At 41.7% G+C, this 18,919-nt stretch overlaps 1 protein-coding gene across 4 annotated transcripts in view; it reads left to right on the top strand.

Annotated features, from left to right (window-relative positions):
* Positions 1 to 18,919, top strand: part of CALCR (calcitonin receptor) — a 144,327-nt gene that overhangs the window by 67,542 nt on the left and 57,866 nt on the right. For 3 of the 4 annotated variants that reach the window (XM_083705354.1, XM_083705355.1, XM_083705356.1), the window contains 3 exons: positions 6,790 to 6,876; positions 14,122 to 14,275; positions 18,325 to 18,435. In XM_083705354.1, the coding sequence (XP_083561480.1) occupies positions 6,829 to 6,876; positions 14,122 to 14,275; positions 18,325 to 18,435 (313 nt within the window). In that variant the 5' untranslated portion in view covers positions 6,790 to 6,828. The remainder of the gene's footprint in view (positions 1 to 6,789; positions 6,877 to 14,121; positions 14,276 to 18,324; positions 18,436 to 18,919) is intronic. The other variant, XM_083705353.1, reaches the window with a different exon arrangement.

Below are 18,919 nucleotides of genomic sequence, written 5' to 3'. Positions count from 1 at the left end.
CACCCACAATAACCACGGCAACTCTGTTTTGCACAGACCCAAGGATCCTTATTCTTCGATAATTCGATAACTAGCCTGATCATGGACCATGCTGGCTGGGGCTGATGGGAACTGAAGTCCAACAACATCTGGAGAGTAACAGGTTCCCCCTCCTTGCTCTACATCAGGCATAGGCAAACTCTGGCCCTCCAGATGTTTGGGACTACAATTCCCATCATCCCTGACCACTGGTCCTGTTAGCTAGGGATGATGGGAATTGTAGTCCCAAACATCTGGAGTTCCAGAGTTTGCCTATGCCTGCTCTACATCTTCTTCTGAAGTAAACGAGAGATCCAAAACATACAGGAACTCCGTGCGCAGATCGCTGAATACACCTGACTGAATACACCTTCCTCACTGCTGTAAATATATATATAAGTATTGGAGTAGCTAGGGACACATCTGTTCAAAGTTAAGCACTTTTAAAAAAAGAAAAACCCCATTGATTTCTCTGGATGTGTTATACATGTGCTTTAAGCTGTCTCACAAATCATGGCGGCTTAGAAGTGCTTCACTTTGGCTGGACCATTCCCCCAGAACAGGTTATAAAAAGCGTTATGAAATATTATTGTGATTTAATTTAACAGTATCCTTAAAGGCTTAATAACTGAACATTAACTGTTATAAAAATTAAGTATGTGGAACATACTGCTTCAAAGACATAAAAACGTACATTACTAGACTATTTTATTGCACCAGTGATCTTAAAGAGCATGTAGCACAGATTTACTTATTTATTTTTAAGAACAAAGCAGGGGTGGGGGTGAGGAGCAGCCTACCTTACTTGTAAGCCAATAAAAACGTATTATTTGGTTTCAAGATTATTCAGGTTGCAATCCTAACCACAGTTACTAAGGAGTGGTCCGCAGTGCATCCAGCCGAAGAAATGGATGGGACTATGCTGTCATGCACACCTACAAACTACATCAACGCTCTAGTCACTGTTGTGACATAAACCAGCCCAGTGGGTCCCCAGCACCCTAGGCTTGTGGTGGGATGGATTTTATGACGATTGCAGTTGGGGTGTGAAGGGTTAAATGCCCCTCTCCGCACTGGCAGAATCCGAGACCAGGGAGAAGAGTTGGTGGAAGAAGATTGGAGGAAATTTAAAATTTATCTACAGAAACATTGTAAAATTTTTGAATGTTGATGACATTGAAATGAACTGAAGGGGTTCTAGCAACAAGGTTAAAAATAAGATTGGATTGATAATAGATAAATTAATTGGATATGAATTTGCTGAAATAATTTTTAAAATGGATACAAAAAAGGGAGATGTGAGGAAGTCAGGAAAATAAGTGAATCAAAGAGGAGAAATCAAAAAGAGGGATTTTTGTGTGTGTGTTTTAGTGTGCTTTTTTTCTTTTTTCTGCTTTTTTCTACTTTTTCTATAAGTTAAATGTTTGTATTTTTTTGTATTTTGTAACTTTATATTTTTGTGTATGTGTTTTTTCTTTTTTCTGTTTGTTGTTATTCCTAAAATTTAATAAAATATTATTATTTTTTAAAAAAATGTCCCTCTCCGCATGCCATGATGACTCCTAACCCTGCCTCTCACACACCTGGTATTACATTATTATTTTTTAAAATCCCCAAATGTAGTTGCAAGTTACACATTTAGGATAACATTGTAACTTGCATATTTTCCTCTCACTTTAAAGTCAGGTGTTTGGTGGTACAATAAATTAAAAGCCACACTTAAAGCAATGTACAATACAAACTCAGAATTGTATATTGGGGCAGCAGAGAGATCTCCATAAGACCTCCACTAATACTGGGTTTCGTGGCTACTGGGAACTGTATGGTACCCAAGTTATCCCACAGGGTGCAACCCACAGAATATTCATGTCTTTGGGAGCTATGCAGTCTTTGAGCTTCTCTGATTTAACTTGGAAAAATCCTTGAGCAAAAGTTGTACAGACCTTTTTTATACCTTCTCTAAGCCCTCCCTCTCCTATAGCCGTAAGTCTGCAGAAAGCGGTTGGGATTGGGACCGTTTCCGGTCACTTTGGTGGTTGAGGCCGGTTCACAGAGAGTATATAAAAAGGCATGCCAAAACTTTGGTATGGTGGAGTCAGTTAAGTTCCTTGGGTGCTGCGGCTTTCCCTGTTTTGGAATCTGCCCTGTGGGCCAATAGTTCAGTTTTAAAGATCCCCTTTCGGAGCATTTTCATTGCTGTGCCTGCACTGTGATGTTTAGAACTAGGATAAAGAGATTTTTTTATTATTAGTGTGCAATTTGCTTAGTCGCTTGACTAAAGGCTATCCCTCATTGAACATGCAAATCTCATGCTGAAAATAGAAAGCCATGATAATTCAGCTCAGCGCTAGCTTAAATGGCATTTCACATTCTGTGCTTCACTGACATATTTAGCAAATTACATATTATGAAGAAAAATTAATGAGAAAACTTTTAAGGTGCCATATTGGGACAACTTTCTTAGCACCTATATTGCCATTTTTTAAAATGTGCACACATGTTCAGGCTACCTGTTGACATTATGCTAAACCATAGTTTAGTGTGACAGTACCAATCCACAGAGACCCCTGGGTTTGTGCACTTCTCCGCTGGCGCTGCTGTGAGGAGGAGTTTAGAATCTACTGCTTCCAGTTTAGATTAATGGTGGATTGTTGTGTCATCTGAAAGCAACAACAAACTGTGGTTAATCACTAAGGTTTATTTGAAATTAATCAACTTCGACCGTAGGTAATGAAGTCGGCCTGTTTAAACAAGCCATTATTAGCACACTTTAGAGTTCAGATTAACCACTGTTTAGCTTCATGGATCACTGCCTTGCCGTGGCGAAGGGGCTTGAAGAACTCAGAGAAGCTATGAACTATGCCGAGCAGGGCACCCAAGATGAACAGGTCATAGTGGAGAGTTTTGACCAAACGTGATCCACCTGGAGGAGGAACCGGCAAGCCACTCCAGTATCCCTGCCAAGAAAACTCCATGGACAAAGACAACAGGCATATAAAAGATATGACGCTGGAAGATGAGCCCCTCAGGTCGGAAGGCGTCCAACATGCTACTGGGGAAGAGCGGAGGGCAAGTACAAGTAGATCCAGAGCTGATGAAGCGGCTGGGCCAAAGCCGAAAGGACGCTCAGTTGCGGATATGCCTGGAAGCGAAAGGAAAGTCCAATGCTGTAAAGAAAAATATTGCATAGGAACCTGGAATGTAAGAACCATGAACCTGGGTAAGTTGGAGGTGGTCAAAAATGAGATGGCAAGAATAAATATTGACATCCTGGGCATCAGTGAACTAAAATGGACGGGAATGGGTGAATTCAGTTCGGATGACCATCATATCTACTACTGTGGGCAAGAAACCCATAAAAGAAATGGAGTGGCCCTCATAGTCAACAAAAGAGTGGTGAAAGCTGTACTGGGATGCAATCTCAAAAATGATAGAATGATCTCGATACGAATCCAAGGCAGACCTTTTAACATCACAGTAATCCAAGTTTATGCACCAACTACTTGTGCTGAAGAAACTGAAATTGACCGATTCTATGAAGACTTACAAGACCTTATAGAAGTGACACCAAATAAGGATGTTCTTCTCATTATAGGGGATTGGAATGCTAAAGTAGGGAGTCAAGAGATAAAAGGAACAACTGGCAAGTTTGGCCTTGGAGATCAAAACGAAGCAGGGCAAAGGCTAATAGAGTTCTGTCAAGAGAACAAGCTGGTCATCACAAACACGCTTTTCCAGCAACACAAGAGACGACTCTACACATGGACATCACCAGATGGGCAGCATCGAAATCAGATTGATTATATTCTCTGCAGCCAAAGATGGAGAAGCTCTATACAGTCAGCAAAAACAAGACCTGGAGCTGACTGTGGCTCAGATCATCAGCTTCTTATAGCAAAATTCAAGCTTAAACTGAAGAAAGTAGGAAAAACCACTGGGCCGGTAAGATACAATCTAAGTCAAATCCCTTATGAATACACAGTGGAAGTGAGGAACAGGTTTAAGGATTTAGATTTGGTGGACAGAATGCCTGAAGAACTATGGATGGAGGCTCGTAACATTATACAGGAGGCAGCAACGAAAACCATCCCAATGAAAAGGAAATGCAAGAAAGCAAAGTGGCTGTCCAATGAGGCCTTACAAATAGCGGGGGAGAGAAGGCAAGCAAAATGCGAGGGAGATGGTGAAAGATACAGGAAATTGAATGCAGATTTCCAAAGAATAGCAAGGAGAGACAAGAAGACCTTCTTAAACGAGCAATGCAAAGAAATAGAGGAAAGCAATAGAATGGGAAGAACCAGAGATCTGTTCAAGAAAATTGGAGATATGAAAGGAACATTTCGTACAAAGATTTCCACAATAAAGGACAAAAGTGGAAAGGACCTAACAGAAGCAGAAGACATCAAGAAGAGGTGGCAAGAATACACAGAGGAATTATACCAGAAAGAAATGGATGTCTCGTATACCCCAGGTAGTGTGGTTGCTGACCTTGAGCCAGACATCCTGGAAAGTGAAGTCAAATGGGCCTTAGAAAGCACTGCAAATAACAAGGCCAGTGGAAGTGATGGCATTCCAGCTGAACTATTTAAAATTTTAAAAGATGATGCTGTTAAGGTGCTACACTCAATATGCCAGCAAGTTTGGAAAACTCAGCAGTGGCCAGAGGATTGGAGAAGATCAGTCTACATCCCAATCCCAAAGAAGGGCAGTGCCAAAGAATGCTCCAACTACCGCACAATTGCACTCATTTCACATGCTAGCAAGGTTATGCTTAAAATTCTACAAGGAAGGCTCAAGCAGTATGTGGACCGAGAACTCCCAGAAGTGCAAGCTGGATTTAGAAGAGGCAGAGGAACCAGAGACCAAATTGCAAACATGCGCTGGATTATGGAGAAAGCTAGAGAGTTCCAGAAAGACATCTACTTCTGCTTCATTGACTATGCAAAAGCTTTTGACTGTGTCGACCACGGCAAACTATGGCAAGTTCTTAAAGAAATGGGAGTGCCAGATCACCTCATCTGTCTCCTGAGAAATCTCTATGTGGGACAAGAAGCTACAGTTAGAACTGGATATGGAACAACTGATTGGTTCAAAATTGGGAAAGGAGTACGACAAGGCTGTATTTTGTCTCCCTGCTTATTTAACTTATATGCAGAATTCATCATGCGAAAGGCTGGGCTGGATGAATCCCTAGCCGGAATTAAGATTGCCGGAAGAAATATCAACAACCTCAGATATGCAGATGACACAACCTTGATGGCAGAAAGTGAGGAGGAATTAAAGAACCTTTTAATGAGGGTGAAAGAGGAGAGCGCAAAATATGGCCTGAAGCTCAACATCAAAAAAACGAAGATCATGGCCACTGGTCCCATCACCTCCTGGCAAATAGAAGGGGAAGAAATGGAGGTAGTGAGAGATTTTACTTTCTTGGGCTCAATGATCACTGCAGATGGTGACAGCAGCCACGAAATTAAAAGACGCCTGCTTCTTGGGAGAAGGGCAATGACAGGCCTAGACAGCATCTTGAGAAGTAGAGACATCACCTTGCCAACAAAGGTTCGTATAGTTAAAGCTATGGTTTTCCCAGTAGTGATGTATGGAAGTGAGAGCTGGACCATAAAGAAGGCTGATCGCCGAAGAATTGATGCTTTTGAATTATGGTGCTGGAGGAGACTCTTGAGAGTTCCATGGACTGCAAGAAGATCAAACCTCTCCATACTGAAGGAAATCAACCCTGAGTGCTCACTGGAAGGACAGATTGTGAAGCTGAGGCTCCAGTACTTTGGCCACCTCATGAGAAGAGAAGACTCCCTGGAGAAGACCCTGATGTTGGGAAAGATGGAGGGCACAAGGAGAAGGGGACGGCAGAGGACGAGATGGTTGGATAGTGTTTTCGAGGTTACCAGCATGAGTTTGAGCAAACTGCGGGAGGCAGTGGAGGACAGAGGTGCCTGGCGTTCTCTGGTCCATGGGGTCACGAAGAGTCGGACACGACTAAAGGACTAAACAACAACAACAGCATGCAATATAAGGCAGAAGCAAAGACTTCTGTTCTCCCACTCACAGCTGTGCTGATGGAAGACAACAGGAGGGAGCATGCAGTTTTCTGCAGCACATTTTCATCACACTCAGTTATAGTTTAGTGCAGGGGTAGAAAAGTCATGACTCATGGGCAAGCCACTTGCAACGGAACACCGAAAACTGGATGCGTCCTCCTCCTTGGCTTGCACAGATACCTTTTCTTCCTCTGGTGCATCTATAGGTTTCCTGCATTCTCAGCACTAATACCTCCTGGCTGTGATGCTGCACTGGAGGTAAAAGAGGCAACTTTGCACCGTAAGCCGAGACTTCCCTCCCTATTGCAGTGCTGGCCTGGGAGGACAGCTACGGTCTCCTTGTTTGTATATGCATGCATGGGTTGTTTTGTGAGTGTGTTACATGCTTGCTAATCCTCACTGTATCCAAACAAACCCCTGTGTTGCAAAGTTTGGTACCTCACTTCATTCAAAGACTTTCAGAAACTTTGAGTCTCAGATTTCATTTTGAACTTGTTATTGTTTGAAGGAGTTCTATAAAGATTGTCTATTACGTATGTATATGGTCATCGTGTTGCCTAATCCTCAATGTGGCAGTTGGGATGAAAAATGTTAGCCTCTCCTGGTAACACCTGAATATGCACACTGTGTTTAAGAAAGAAACTTGTATACATTTTAATGAGGATATTGATAAATAAAATCTAATGATAGTGGTTGTTGTTTTTCTAATTCCCAGTAGGGCCTGGGAGATACATTGCTCCAGAAAGGATCTGCAATGGATAAAAAAAGCAAGGGTTGCTTCTTACTGATTATTCTACTAAATGTAAGTAAAAGCAAACCGCGTAACAAAATTACTTCTAGTTGCATAATAAAAACTAACAGAAGGCTTTTAGAATTGCATGTATATTGTTGTGAAATGGATTGATACTGTTTGCATTGTGCTAGTTCACTTTGTTCTAAAACCAGGCTCACCAATTCAAATGACTATGAACAGAAGTGATCAGGGGTCTCCTGGGTTGTTGTTTTTTACCTTTCTTGGGAAATACTTGTAAGGCAATGGTCTGGTTCACTTGGGGAATAACCATGGCTCAGTGCAGAGCTTCTGCCTCGCAAGCAAAAGGTCCCAGGTTCAGCCAGTTATCAATTCAGAGGCACCAGCTTCCAAAGGAGAAATGCAGGGGGCGGTGTTGGGTCCCGAAGTCCCGATGTCTCTAAGATGTGCACATGTTGTCAGGACGTTGGAGGAGTCGGTGTCAGAGCTGAATGTGGCAGCAGCACTCAGTGGCCAGCAGGTTCTTGTCCTGCTTCCCTGCTCCTTCTCCTCCGTGGCAGGAGGAGGAGGAGGAGTCGGAGGAGGAGTCGGAGGAGGAGTCGGCCATTGAAGCCACACTGTGCTTGCCTACTCACCCTCATCAGCCCCTTATTTTGGGGACATGGGGGGCCCAAAAAGGCTCGGCCCCCATGACTTAGCCCCCCTGTATCTGTGTTTGAATACAGCAATGGTGGCATGAGGGACAGCTGAGTGACTGTGTAAGCCTAACCATGTCTACTCAGAGGTAAGTACTGTTGAAATTCAGTGGGTCTTGCTCCCAAGTAAGTGAGGTTAGGATTACAACCTTAGGTTCACGAACCCCTCTTCCTTAAGGAAAGGCAAGAGCGTACATTGCATGTGGAAAGTCTTAGGTTCAATCCCTGATATTTTCAGCTAGGGCAGGAAAAGAACCCCCGGCTGAAATTTAAACTCAGTTGCTTAATTATATGAGTGACAGGACTGAAGTGACATTGGGACATAAAATGAGTCTGAAAAGGTGGTTGGTTGGTTGGTTGGTTTTAGCAGACCTGATTAAAAGCAGTTATTTGGTAGTGCAACAGCCTCATTCATTCTTAGCCTGCTTTTCCATGGACAAATTACAAGATAAAGTAATATAATTATGCTTCAGGCTGGTGGTAGAGAACTAGATAATGTGCAGTGTAATTTTAAATAGCTAGCAATAATTGGTTAGAATTACTTGCAAAATATAATTCACATTTGTCAGGTAGCGCTTGTTGGACCTACTTGGGATCTGTTTTCACTGCAGTAAAGTTACCTAAACTATATTGTAAAAAAATCAAAAATCAGCTGCGCGGTGTTAAAACTAAGTAATCTTGCTTTTTTAAAAAAGAATGACACTATTGTTACGAAGGTTGTGCACCAGCCCCAATCTCTGCCAAATGGTAACAAGCTCCATTGAGCTCAGTGAGGCTTACTCCCTAGCTCTGTTTTTTTAAAAGGGTTGGAAGGAAAACTCACCTGATATGTGGCATCTGCTTTAAAGGTCACAAAAAATGATATTCCATATTATGCCTGCATTATTGATGGAGGCGCCTTTTCGGATGCTTGCCCATCGTCTGAAGTATTGGGGGGGGGAGGATTTTCTTTTCCCAGGATTTGTGTGTGATATTTTCATCATCCAAAGAAGTGGTCATAAAGACCATGCCCCCATGTTGAGCAAAAGATTCCTGCACTGTAGGGGTTTGAACTAGATGAGCCTCATGGTCCCTTCCAATTCTACCACTCTATTACCTTTTGCTGTTGATTGTTAGTTATGAATTATTCTGAGAGTGTAGAATATAGCAAGTCTTAATATTAATTCGTGGGGAGCGCGGTTGCTTCAATCTAAAAGACGTGACTATCATCTTTTAGGTATAAAGTGGTTGCCAGCATTCAAAGAAATCTGTTGTTGTTTTTTTACTCCATAGTAATGCACCTTTTATAACAATCATTTAATGCGTGGTGGCTTGGTGGTCGTATGTATGACGTCATTTACTTGTACTTTTAGGAGTGACATCATATGTACGGCTGCTAAACTGCCACATGGGACATCATTTAATCTGTTCTCTTCAGGAAGATTATTGCTGACCCTTTTCATTAAAAAAAAATTACAGTTCTGAAGCTGTGAATCATTTATTTTTAATAAATAATCATTGTCTATATGCTCAGTGTATTCTTCCACTTTCTTATATGTGGTAACATTCATTCCTCTATTGAAAATATTGCCCTGGATGCCCATTATTTCAGGGAGTAATTAATCTGTTCTTGTTCAATATTATATGCAGTGACTGGCATTCAAAGAACTGTACACCCGGAGTGGTATTTGTCTTTCTCAAATACTAGCACTCAAAACTGAAGAAACTCTCAAGGATAATTTATTCTATGGAATGTGTATCTGCTATTCAAAGAAAATGTAAACAAACAAACAAAATCAACTGGGCATGCCATGCTTCAGGCAGCTCTTTGGATCTCAGTGATGATACAGTATTTTATCCAACCTGACCTTAAAATGGGTATAGTTTTCTTGGGGGGGGGGACACTACAAGACACTACAAGATACAGAAGATGTGAATGTGTATGTTGAAGCTATGCACTTTACTTTGGACAAGAGAGCCAGTGTGGTGTAGTGGTTAAGAGTGGTAGTCACGTAATCTGGGGAACCGGGTTCGCGTCTCCGCTCCTCCACATGCAGCTGCTGGGTGACCTTGGGCTAGTCACACTTCTTTGAAGTCTCTCAGCCCCACTCACCTCACAGAGTGTTTGTTGTGGGGGAGGAAGGGAAAGGAAAAATGTTAGCCGCTTTGAGACTCCTTAAAGGGAGTGAAAGGCGGGATATCAAATCCAAATCCAAACAAGAGACTGTAACACTACTTTCTTCTCAAAACCCAAAGTAATGCAAGGAATGTTCCTCCTACTGCATGTATGCCATCTCAAATTATGAACTGAGAGTGGGAAAACAAGAATGCCATATACTTCAACTTATTCCATCAATACACTGTATTAAAACCAATCTCAGATACTGGTTTTTTGGTCCGTAGTCACTCAAAAGTTAGATGGATGCTGACCAGTGACAGGGTCTTTTCTGTTTTGGCTCCCCCAACTTTGAAAAGCAAAGTCTGCCTGGCATAACTTTGTGTTTTAGTGACAGGTAAAAACATTATTTTTCCTGGCCTTTTTGATGTTGAATTTGCCTAGCTTTTGCTCTGCACTGGCGAGTCTGTTTTATGCTTGCATTTTCATAAAGTGTTGAGTGTTTTATGATTTATGGTGGTGTTTAACTGTTGACTGATTTGCTGAATGAATGAATAACATTTATTCAAAATCCTTGAGAGCCAGTGTGGTGTAGTGGTTAAGAGCGGCAGTCACATAATCTGGGGAACCGGGTTCACTTCCCCGCTCCTCCACATGCAGCTGCTGGCCCCATAACCTTGGGCCAGTCACACTTCTGTGAAGTCTCTCAGCCCCACTCACCTCACAGAGTGTTTGTTGTGGGGGAGGAAGGGAAAGGAGAATGTTAGCCGCTTTGAGACTCCTGAAGGGGAGTGAAAGGCGGGATATCAAATCCAAACTCTTCTTCTTCTCTTCTTGATAAAAGAAAGCTTAAACACTTATTACCTACATAGGTTTCTCTAGGCTTTGAATAAATATTATGAGTGCTGAATGTAAGACTGGAAATACAACAGTTAATGTGATTCCATATCATGTTTCAATCCCCAGGATATTTTTGTGGTCATCTAAAAGTATTTAGTCAAACTGAATACAGTGTTAGCAAGTAGGATGATGACATAGAATGCTTCTTTATGAAAAAAAAGCTGGTATTTAATTCTGTAAGTGTTAATGTTTCCTCCTTGCACAACTGCAAACCTCTGTTTAAATCATTAAATTTTATAAAACCGCAGAGGTGAAGTGAATGGCTTATGAAAGAGACAGATAACCATATTTCCAAGACTCCTCATGAGAGAGCTCTACTCTAGTTTAAGCCAAGACTAATATAATCAAAAAGAAATATTTTAACACTGGCGGTAGATTCACCTGCTCACTTTTGTTTCAAAAAAGGCAAGTGCCCAAAATATAAAAGTAAACATTAAAATCACCTGATCTTTCATAGGTTGTTTTCAATGTGCATTTGCCATTCGGTCTTTGAACCACTGCCACTGAGGAAAGCACATAAATTTTGACAATGTTTTTAAACCCAAAACATGCTTTGTTCAAAACAGAAGAAGATGGCTGAAACAGACAAGTCAGCGGTGAATGATTGTGTCTACTGAGTTAAGATGTGCTCAGATGTGCACGCAAAACTCTTGACTGGACAAGATGTCCTAATATGAGGAAAAGAAAGGGAATGACAGGAATAACTTGGCATTTCAACAGACCAATCCTAGGTATGTTTACTTGGTTGGAAGTAAGTCCCGCTGATTTGAATGGGACTTCTTCTCTGGTAAGTTTGCCTAGGATTGCAGCCTGAGAGCATGAAATACCTTGATGCATTCAGTAAAAATATTTCATTTAAAACAAATGAATCCTGTGTATTTCAGGAGAGTAAGATAATTCTCATGTGCAGAGCATTGCACACATGAATCTACTTCTTCCACTGAATTTAATGGGTTCTGTAGATTGAAATGGGACATTATGAAAATACAGTACTTATCAATTCCTGGTGCCTAACTCTTCACTATGGACGCAGGTGGCGCTGTGGGTTAAAGCCTCAGAGCCTAGGACTTGCCGATCGAAAGGTCGGCGGTTCGAATCCCTGCGGCGGAGTGCGCTCCCACTGCTCGGTCCCAGCGCCTGCCAACCTAGCAGTTCGAAAGCACCTCCGGGTGCAAGTAGATAAATAGGGACCGCTTACTGGCGGGAAGGTAAACGGCGTTCCGTGTGCGGCTCTGGCTCGCCAGAGCAGCGATGTCACGCTGGCCACGTGACCCGGAAGTGTCTCCGGACAGCGCTGGCCCCTGGCCTCTTAAGTGAGATGGGCGCACAACCCCAGAGTCTGTCAAGACTGGCCCGTATGGGCAGGGGTACCTTTACCTTTACTTTAACTCTTCACTCGTTGTAGGTCATGGCGCTTGCTATACTTTCTTGGTCCTGACAGCGGAAGACTATTTCCAGTCAAGCCCTCTTTAGCTAGTACCGCTGCCAACCTCTCTTATTTTCCCTTGATCGTCGGCCTTGAAAACCAAGGCAATGGGTGGCCAGTGTGGCTGAAATTTGACTGCCTGCAGGTCTGAAAGTATCTTCCTTATTCAGGAATAGGGAACCCATGGCCTTTCAGATGTTGCTGGGCTGCAACTACCATCACCCTGTTCATGGGGCATGTTGGCTGGGGCTGATGGGAGTTGGATTACAACAACATCTGAAGATCTATGGTCAGGTCTGCCTTGTGTAATTTCAATTTACCATTCTATTACTGTCCAGCACAAATTATATTAAGCACAGCCAATGAAGTGGAGAAAAAAACCTCCTACTTTATGCCAGCATTTAGCTAATTACGGTACACTTTGTGGAAACTCATAAAGGCTTGCAGTCATTTCTGTTTGAGCTCTTTATCATTGCAATCCCTAACTGATGGACCGTACCAGGTCCTCTAGCAATCGAATGACAAGAGTCTTTGCCTCTTCTCTATCTGCTCCCCTTTCTCTGTTCTCAGTGTTTGTTAGCGGTACATTTGAGCCTGCACAGTACAGTGGTACCTCGGGTTACATACGCTTCTGGTTACAGACTCCACTAACCCAGAAATAGTCCTTCAGGTTAAGAACTTTGCTTCAGGATGAGAACAGAAATCGTGCTCCGGTGGCGCTGCAGCAGCGGGAGGCCCCATTAGCTAAAGTGGTGCGCCAGGTTAAGAACAGTTTCAGGTTAAGAACGGACCTCCGGAACGAATTACGTACTTAACCCGAGGTACCACTGTATCAGAAGAAAAGAGGGAGGGCTTAGGTTTGGGGTGTTAGCAGAATGGCTAGAATAAAGGTGATGGAGTCCAGAGAGAAAAGAAAGTGATAATAAACTTTACTGAGGTAAACTGAACAAAACAGTACTATACTTAATATGAGGAGAAATAAGGCAGGAATTCAGGCTTACACAGGGGAAAAATACCTTCAGAACCACTCTTCCCTCCAACTCCTCCAGCTGTCAAATCTCAACTGCCATCTTCCAGTCGCTTCTGAACAGCAGATTACTCATTCCACGAAGGCTAGGGTCCCTTAAGTTGTTGATTCCAATGGTGTGCTTGCCGACAATTTAATTGTGTACCAGTGGGCTTTAAATCACAGCAGTTTTCATTAAATGTAACACACACGATGCAAATTCATTGTATGGACAGAAAGTGAAAGCTGAATTATTCACAAGAGGTTGTCCTCTCACAAAACCTCAGAGTAGTAACCCCTTCAGTGTGTAGCATGCTGTATGCCTCGAAGCTGTGTTCTTGAGCATGGGTCTCTAGGTGCCTAGACTGCTGCTCCCATCATCCCTAACCATTGACTAGCCTGGCTATAGCTGGGGACCCAAGGTTGAAGAACACTGTTTTGGAGAATATGAAAACTGGTAACTTAGATAGAAGAGTTTGGATTTGATATCCCGCTTTATCACTACCCGAAGGAGTCTCAAAGCGGCTAACAATCTCCTTTCCCTTCCTCCCCCACAACAAACACTCTGTGAGGTGAGTGGGGCTGAGAGACTTCAAAGAAGTGTGACTGGCCCAAGGTCACCTAGCAGCTGCATGTGGAGGAGCGGAGACGCGAACCCGGTTCACCAGATTACGAGTCTACCGCTCTTAACCACTACACCACACTGGCTCTAGTTCAGTCATTGGTGTTAGGGAAATACCTAATGACAACATTTAAATGTGTGAACTCAATTTTTGCCAATGGGAAGATTTGGAGACTCACAGTGGGCTTCCATTTCCCCCCAAAATGTATTTGCAGTATGGAATTGTGTGTGTGAAATTCACTATGCCTTACCACTGTTCAGCTTCCATTCCATTTAGCTGCAGTTGCCACACAGATTGCTTCCCCATAGGGAGAAGCAATAAAAACTCTTATAATCAAAGCAAGCAGTCCTTTGCACAGCCATATTTAATCCTGTGTTTTGTATGTCCTGGAGAGAAAGTACTACATGTTTTTGCAAGCAAAACATCAAAATCTCCATAGCAACATTTAAGTATACAATGAGATAAAAGTAAGAATGATGGGCACCTCGTGTTTTTGATCTTACTCTCCTGGTTTTACTCGCATCCATTAACAGTTTTTCCTCTTTGCACAGAGAATGGCTCCAAGTCTCTCTTCTACTGTAAGTTATACTGATCCCACATTAGAGCCTATAGAAACTGAACATTCAGCAATACGCCAGAAGATAGTAGATTCCCAGTTCAAATGCTATGAGAGGATGAACAGGCAGCCTCCTTACAAGAAAAAAGGTAAGGAAAAGACAGATGCTTTAAAATTACTTTAATGCATTTCTGAAATACTACCATGAAAAAACATAAAAATAACCTGTGTGAATGCCCACAAAAGCAAATGGATATATCAGCTTCCAAAATGGGGGGGGGGGGGAGAGGGGAGAGAGATTTGGAATAGCTTTCCTACAACACCTCCGAGAACTTAATTTTGGAACTGAGCTGGATACATCCAGTGAAGCAAGATGTCTTCAAAACAGGCTTGTTGATGAAACCAAGTTGTCTGCTGGCTCTTGCTTCTCCACTAGCCTTTTAAGGAGTTGACATCATAAGTTCACCATGCTTTACAGAGAACGTGGGTGGCAAACTTGCCAGATCATTACATTCCTGTGTTTTCTGTGTTGTTTTTTTCCCCCTCAGACCTGAGTTGTGGCAGGGTCTTTCTTTTAAAAAAGAAAAGAAAATGCAACTGCAGCGCTTATCTTGCTGAGGGTGGACATGCAAAGTTTGTTGAATGTGGGCAGGAATTAAAGGACTACTGTGCCTTTAATTAAAAGCTTCCTCTTAGCAAGTTTTCACCCCACTCAGCACATTGCAACAATAAAATAAAATGCCTGGCAACTTGAAGGGATAGCAGCCGATCTGCTCCAGGCAACATCTGACTGCCTCAGGGAAAACTGCATTTCTGGTTAATCTGAGGCTTCAGAAAAAAAGGAACCACGAGAAGTGTGCTGTCTTTGGGCAGTTTAATTGTGCACATATGCCAAAAGGCCTTTGAGCTTGACCATGTCAGTCATATCCCCGCTCTCACACTAAGGGCTTGACAGCAAGTCAGTTTCTTAGAAGTAAATACCACTGAATATAAGAGACTTGTTTCCATTTGGTATGTGTAGAATAGAGATACTAGCTTCACATTCCCTTCACAGAGCTACAGTTCCCACTATTGTTGAACAACCAATCCCTCTTTCAAAGCAACTCTGAGAATTTTAGCTCTGGGAGGAGAATAGGGGTCCCCAAGAATCCTTAGCATCCTCGACAAACTACAGGCCCCAGGGTGTTTGGGGGGAAGGCCATTATAATAATTTTTAATAATAATAATCTATTATTTATACCCCACCCATCTGGCTGGGTTTGATACTGTTTTAAATGCTCAATGCATTTTGAGCCAGAGAATGAATTCTGTGTAACTGGAAGTGACCATTTAGTTTTATTACATCGCTGTCAATTTCAAACGCCACAGTCAAGACTGCATTGCATAAAACTAAACTGAAGAGACTTTTCTGGATAGGGGGGGAAAGCGTCAGAAAAACAGTGATTATTTTAATGAGACAAATAACTGGGGATAACAAATAAGAAGGTAATTCCTTCCCAAAATAACACAATATTGAAATAAACATTGGTTTACTCTTTTTCATAAAACAAGAATAATATCCAGGGGAGGGGAGGGACAAATACTTATTTCCCCTGGGTGAGAAACTTGGTGTAGTGTATTGAAAAATGCAACTGTTTCTCATTTTACAGAATGGCAAATGTTTGCAAAATTAAAAACAAGACCTCTAATGTATCCCACCCTGCCGTGTTTTCATTGCAGGTGGGTTCTCCTGCTGATCTTTCCCACTGATTTCATCTCATAGAAAATATATCCCAAAATGGAGTGAAAACTGAGTATTTGTTGAAAAGAAAGATTATTTTCTGGGGAAGGGTGTTGTTAGATTCAAAACCACAGTGCTGTTATTGAAATGCTGTTAGGATTTATTAATAATCTGAACAAATATTTTAGAACCTCTGTATTTCTAAGGGGAAATCATATGCTTACACATAATGAGAAAAATGCACTTGGAAAAGGGAAAACTTAACACAGCTACAAAGTTTTTTAAAAAAATATTGTTGTTTTCAAGTACAACAGTATCTGCCTTGGAATGTTTTCTTGTCTACAAGCAGAGAAGTTCAATTTTCTTCCGTAATCATTGCCAAGTTTCTGTACCTTTTGTCATCGCCTAAAATCTACAAGCAGCCGTTATTCTGACTGTTATGTTTCTTTATGAACTTTCAGAGAGGAGGCTGAGAGGAGGCGGCAATAAAAACAACAAAGAGCTTTGTGGCACCTTGGAAACTAATAGGTTTTATTATGGAATAAGCTTTAAAGAAGTAGGGTCAACTTCATCAGATGCATGAAGTATTACCCCAAGTTACAGAATAATTACGTAACATGGTTTGGAGAAAGGGGTTGTAAAACTGTATGAAGGAAATTATATGCAGAAAATACAGGCAGTGGCATTGATTTTATTTTATTTATTTATGTGCCACCCTTCATTGAAGGACCACATTATTTACATTATTCTCAGTGGTCATTCACAAAAGCAGATGCTGATGATAACATGGCGATCCTGACATTGGTAAGCTTCTTGACACATATAATGTAATAATTTTTTAAAAAACCCTTTGTCACAGTTCAAGCCACAGGTGATAGCACTGAGCTTCTTGATGAATTTGGTTTCATGTTAGAGTCTCCATTTTGTTGGAGTTTGTATATATCACAGCAGAATGCAGAAATAAGTACCCTATCTACGTGAATCTAAAGCGCCATCGAATCTAATGCACACCTCGATTTTCAAAACCTTGAAACCAAAAAAGGATTTGCTGGTGAATGTAAATGTGCCGTCAAATCTAATGCGCACCCTAATTTTTGTGACATAATTTGTCCAAAAAAGGTGTGCATTACCTTTGTGTAAATACGGTAGTCTGATAAGGCAGCTAGTTGAAAAGATAAAGAAACCTAAGGCATATTAATCATAGTAAGCTCACATGAAGCCAGCATGGAGTCCAGAGGTTACCACTAACACATGCTATGAACTATCTCAATGTGGAGCAGAAAGAAGGAATGCCCCCCAAAAGAAAGTTAAATGTCAATAAGCCCAGGGGCGTAGGAAGGGGGGCGGGGGGTGGTCTACCCCAGGTTCCATCATGGAGGGGGGTGACAAATTATCAAGGAACAATTACTGCCCTACTAGGGCAGTTCATAAAAAAACTTTTTTTAAAAAAATGCCTGCTCCAAAGGTCTTATCTTACTACACTCGGGATTATATAGCTATATATGAAATTTCATATATATCAGTTAATATCTTGACCCTCCACAAAAATAGCTGTTTACTTGGCCATTTTCCTATGTTGTAAAGGCTGAAATTTCAATTCAGTGGAGCACTTACTGTTCCCAACCCTATCCCTGCTGAAAGCCATCTAACGAGACTTTAATTTGATTTTGACATGTTTTTAGGAGGTAATTTAATTCTAGTTTGATTTTATACCAATTTTATGTATCTGATGTTAGCAGCCCTGAGCCCGACTTCGGCTGGGGAGGGTAGGATATAAATAAAAGTTGTTTATTATTATTATTCCTTTGTTAGAAAATATGAAATAACGTAAAACCATTTTGCAGGCAAAAAAAAAAACAAACCAGTGGGGGGGTGACAAGAAATTTTCCGCACCGGGTACCACTTGACCTTCCTATGCCTTTGAATAAGCCATTACTAAGGAGGAATCCGAGAGGGAAGAATAGATTGCCTTTCTATCTGTCACCCCCAACTGGGTCATGTAACTTATTGCAAGTGTTGTAGCTTTAATCCCAACACCTTTGAAATTATAGGCATAGATACAATCTGTGTATCTACACCTCTAAGCTTTCATGCATCTGATGAAGTGGACTCAGCCCCAAAGGTTCCAGAGTGAACTTGTCTTTCAGCCTAACCACCTCGTGAGATTGTTCTAAGGATGGAATTAGGTGTGCCCAAGTCATATTCTTGCAGTCTAACTACCTCACAGGGTTGTAAAGAGGATAAAAAAACAGGTAATCCCCATGGGTGCTATCCTAACCTTTTTGGAGAAAAGGCAGGATACAACGTGAGAAGTACCAATGAGTAATATGTGCTTCCAAGTTTAAAAACACTAGCAGCACAAGATGTTTCTGTGAGTCTTACAAACTTTTAACAAAAGAAAGAAAAAAGAGAAGGCCAGTGGTTTCCTCACCACCACCACCTTTAAATAATACAGCTTGATTCTTTCTGAATTTCTAGGACTATTCTGCAACCGGACATGGGATGGATGGCTTTGCTGGGATGACACACCTGCTGGAGAATTTGCTGATCAAAATTGCCCTGATTATTTCCCAGACTTTGATCCAACTGGTAGAGTGTTTACTTTTATCTTCATTGAATGCAGAATGTGTTTAGTGCTTGAAAGTGAAAGGTGAAAGCTATCCAAAATAACGGTGGTGTTGTAACTTTTAAAAATGGACTATAATACAGTCTTACCTTGGATCTTGAATGCCTTGGCTCCCGAACCAATTGGCTCCCAAACATTGCCAACCTGGAAGTGTTCCAGTTTTCAAACGTTCTTTTGAAAGCTGAATGTCTGATGGGGCTTTTGCGGCTTCCGGTTGGCTGCAGGAACTTCCTGCAGCCAATCAGAATGTACGCTTCAGTTTTCGAATGTTTTGGAAACCAAACGGACTTCCGGAATGGCTTCCGTTTGACTTCCAAGGTATGACTGTAATTAACATATATTCATAGCTTTCCTGCCTATCAACTCAGTGCCTGGGCAAATTCCTTTGCTTTATAGTATATTGTCTGACTTATCCATGCCTTCCCTTGAAACCAGCATAATGGAAGT

This window comes from Podarcis gaigeae (genome assembly GCF_964106915.1).
Source record: "Podarcis gaigeae genome assembly, chromosome: 12".
In the NCBI taxonomy this organism is placed as follows: Eukaryota; Metazoa; Chordata; class Lepidosauria; order Squamata; family Lacertidae; genus Podarcis; species Podarcis gaigeae.
The sequence above is the reverse complement of the archived record's forward strand: the minus strand, read 5'-3'. Positions and strand labels throughout refer to the sequence as shown.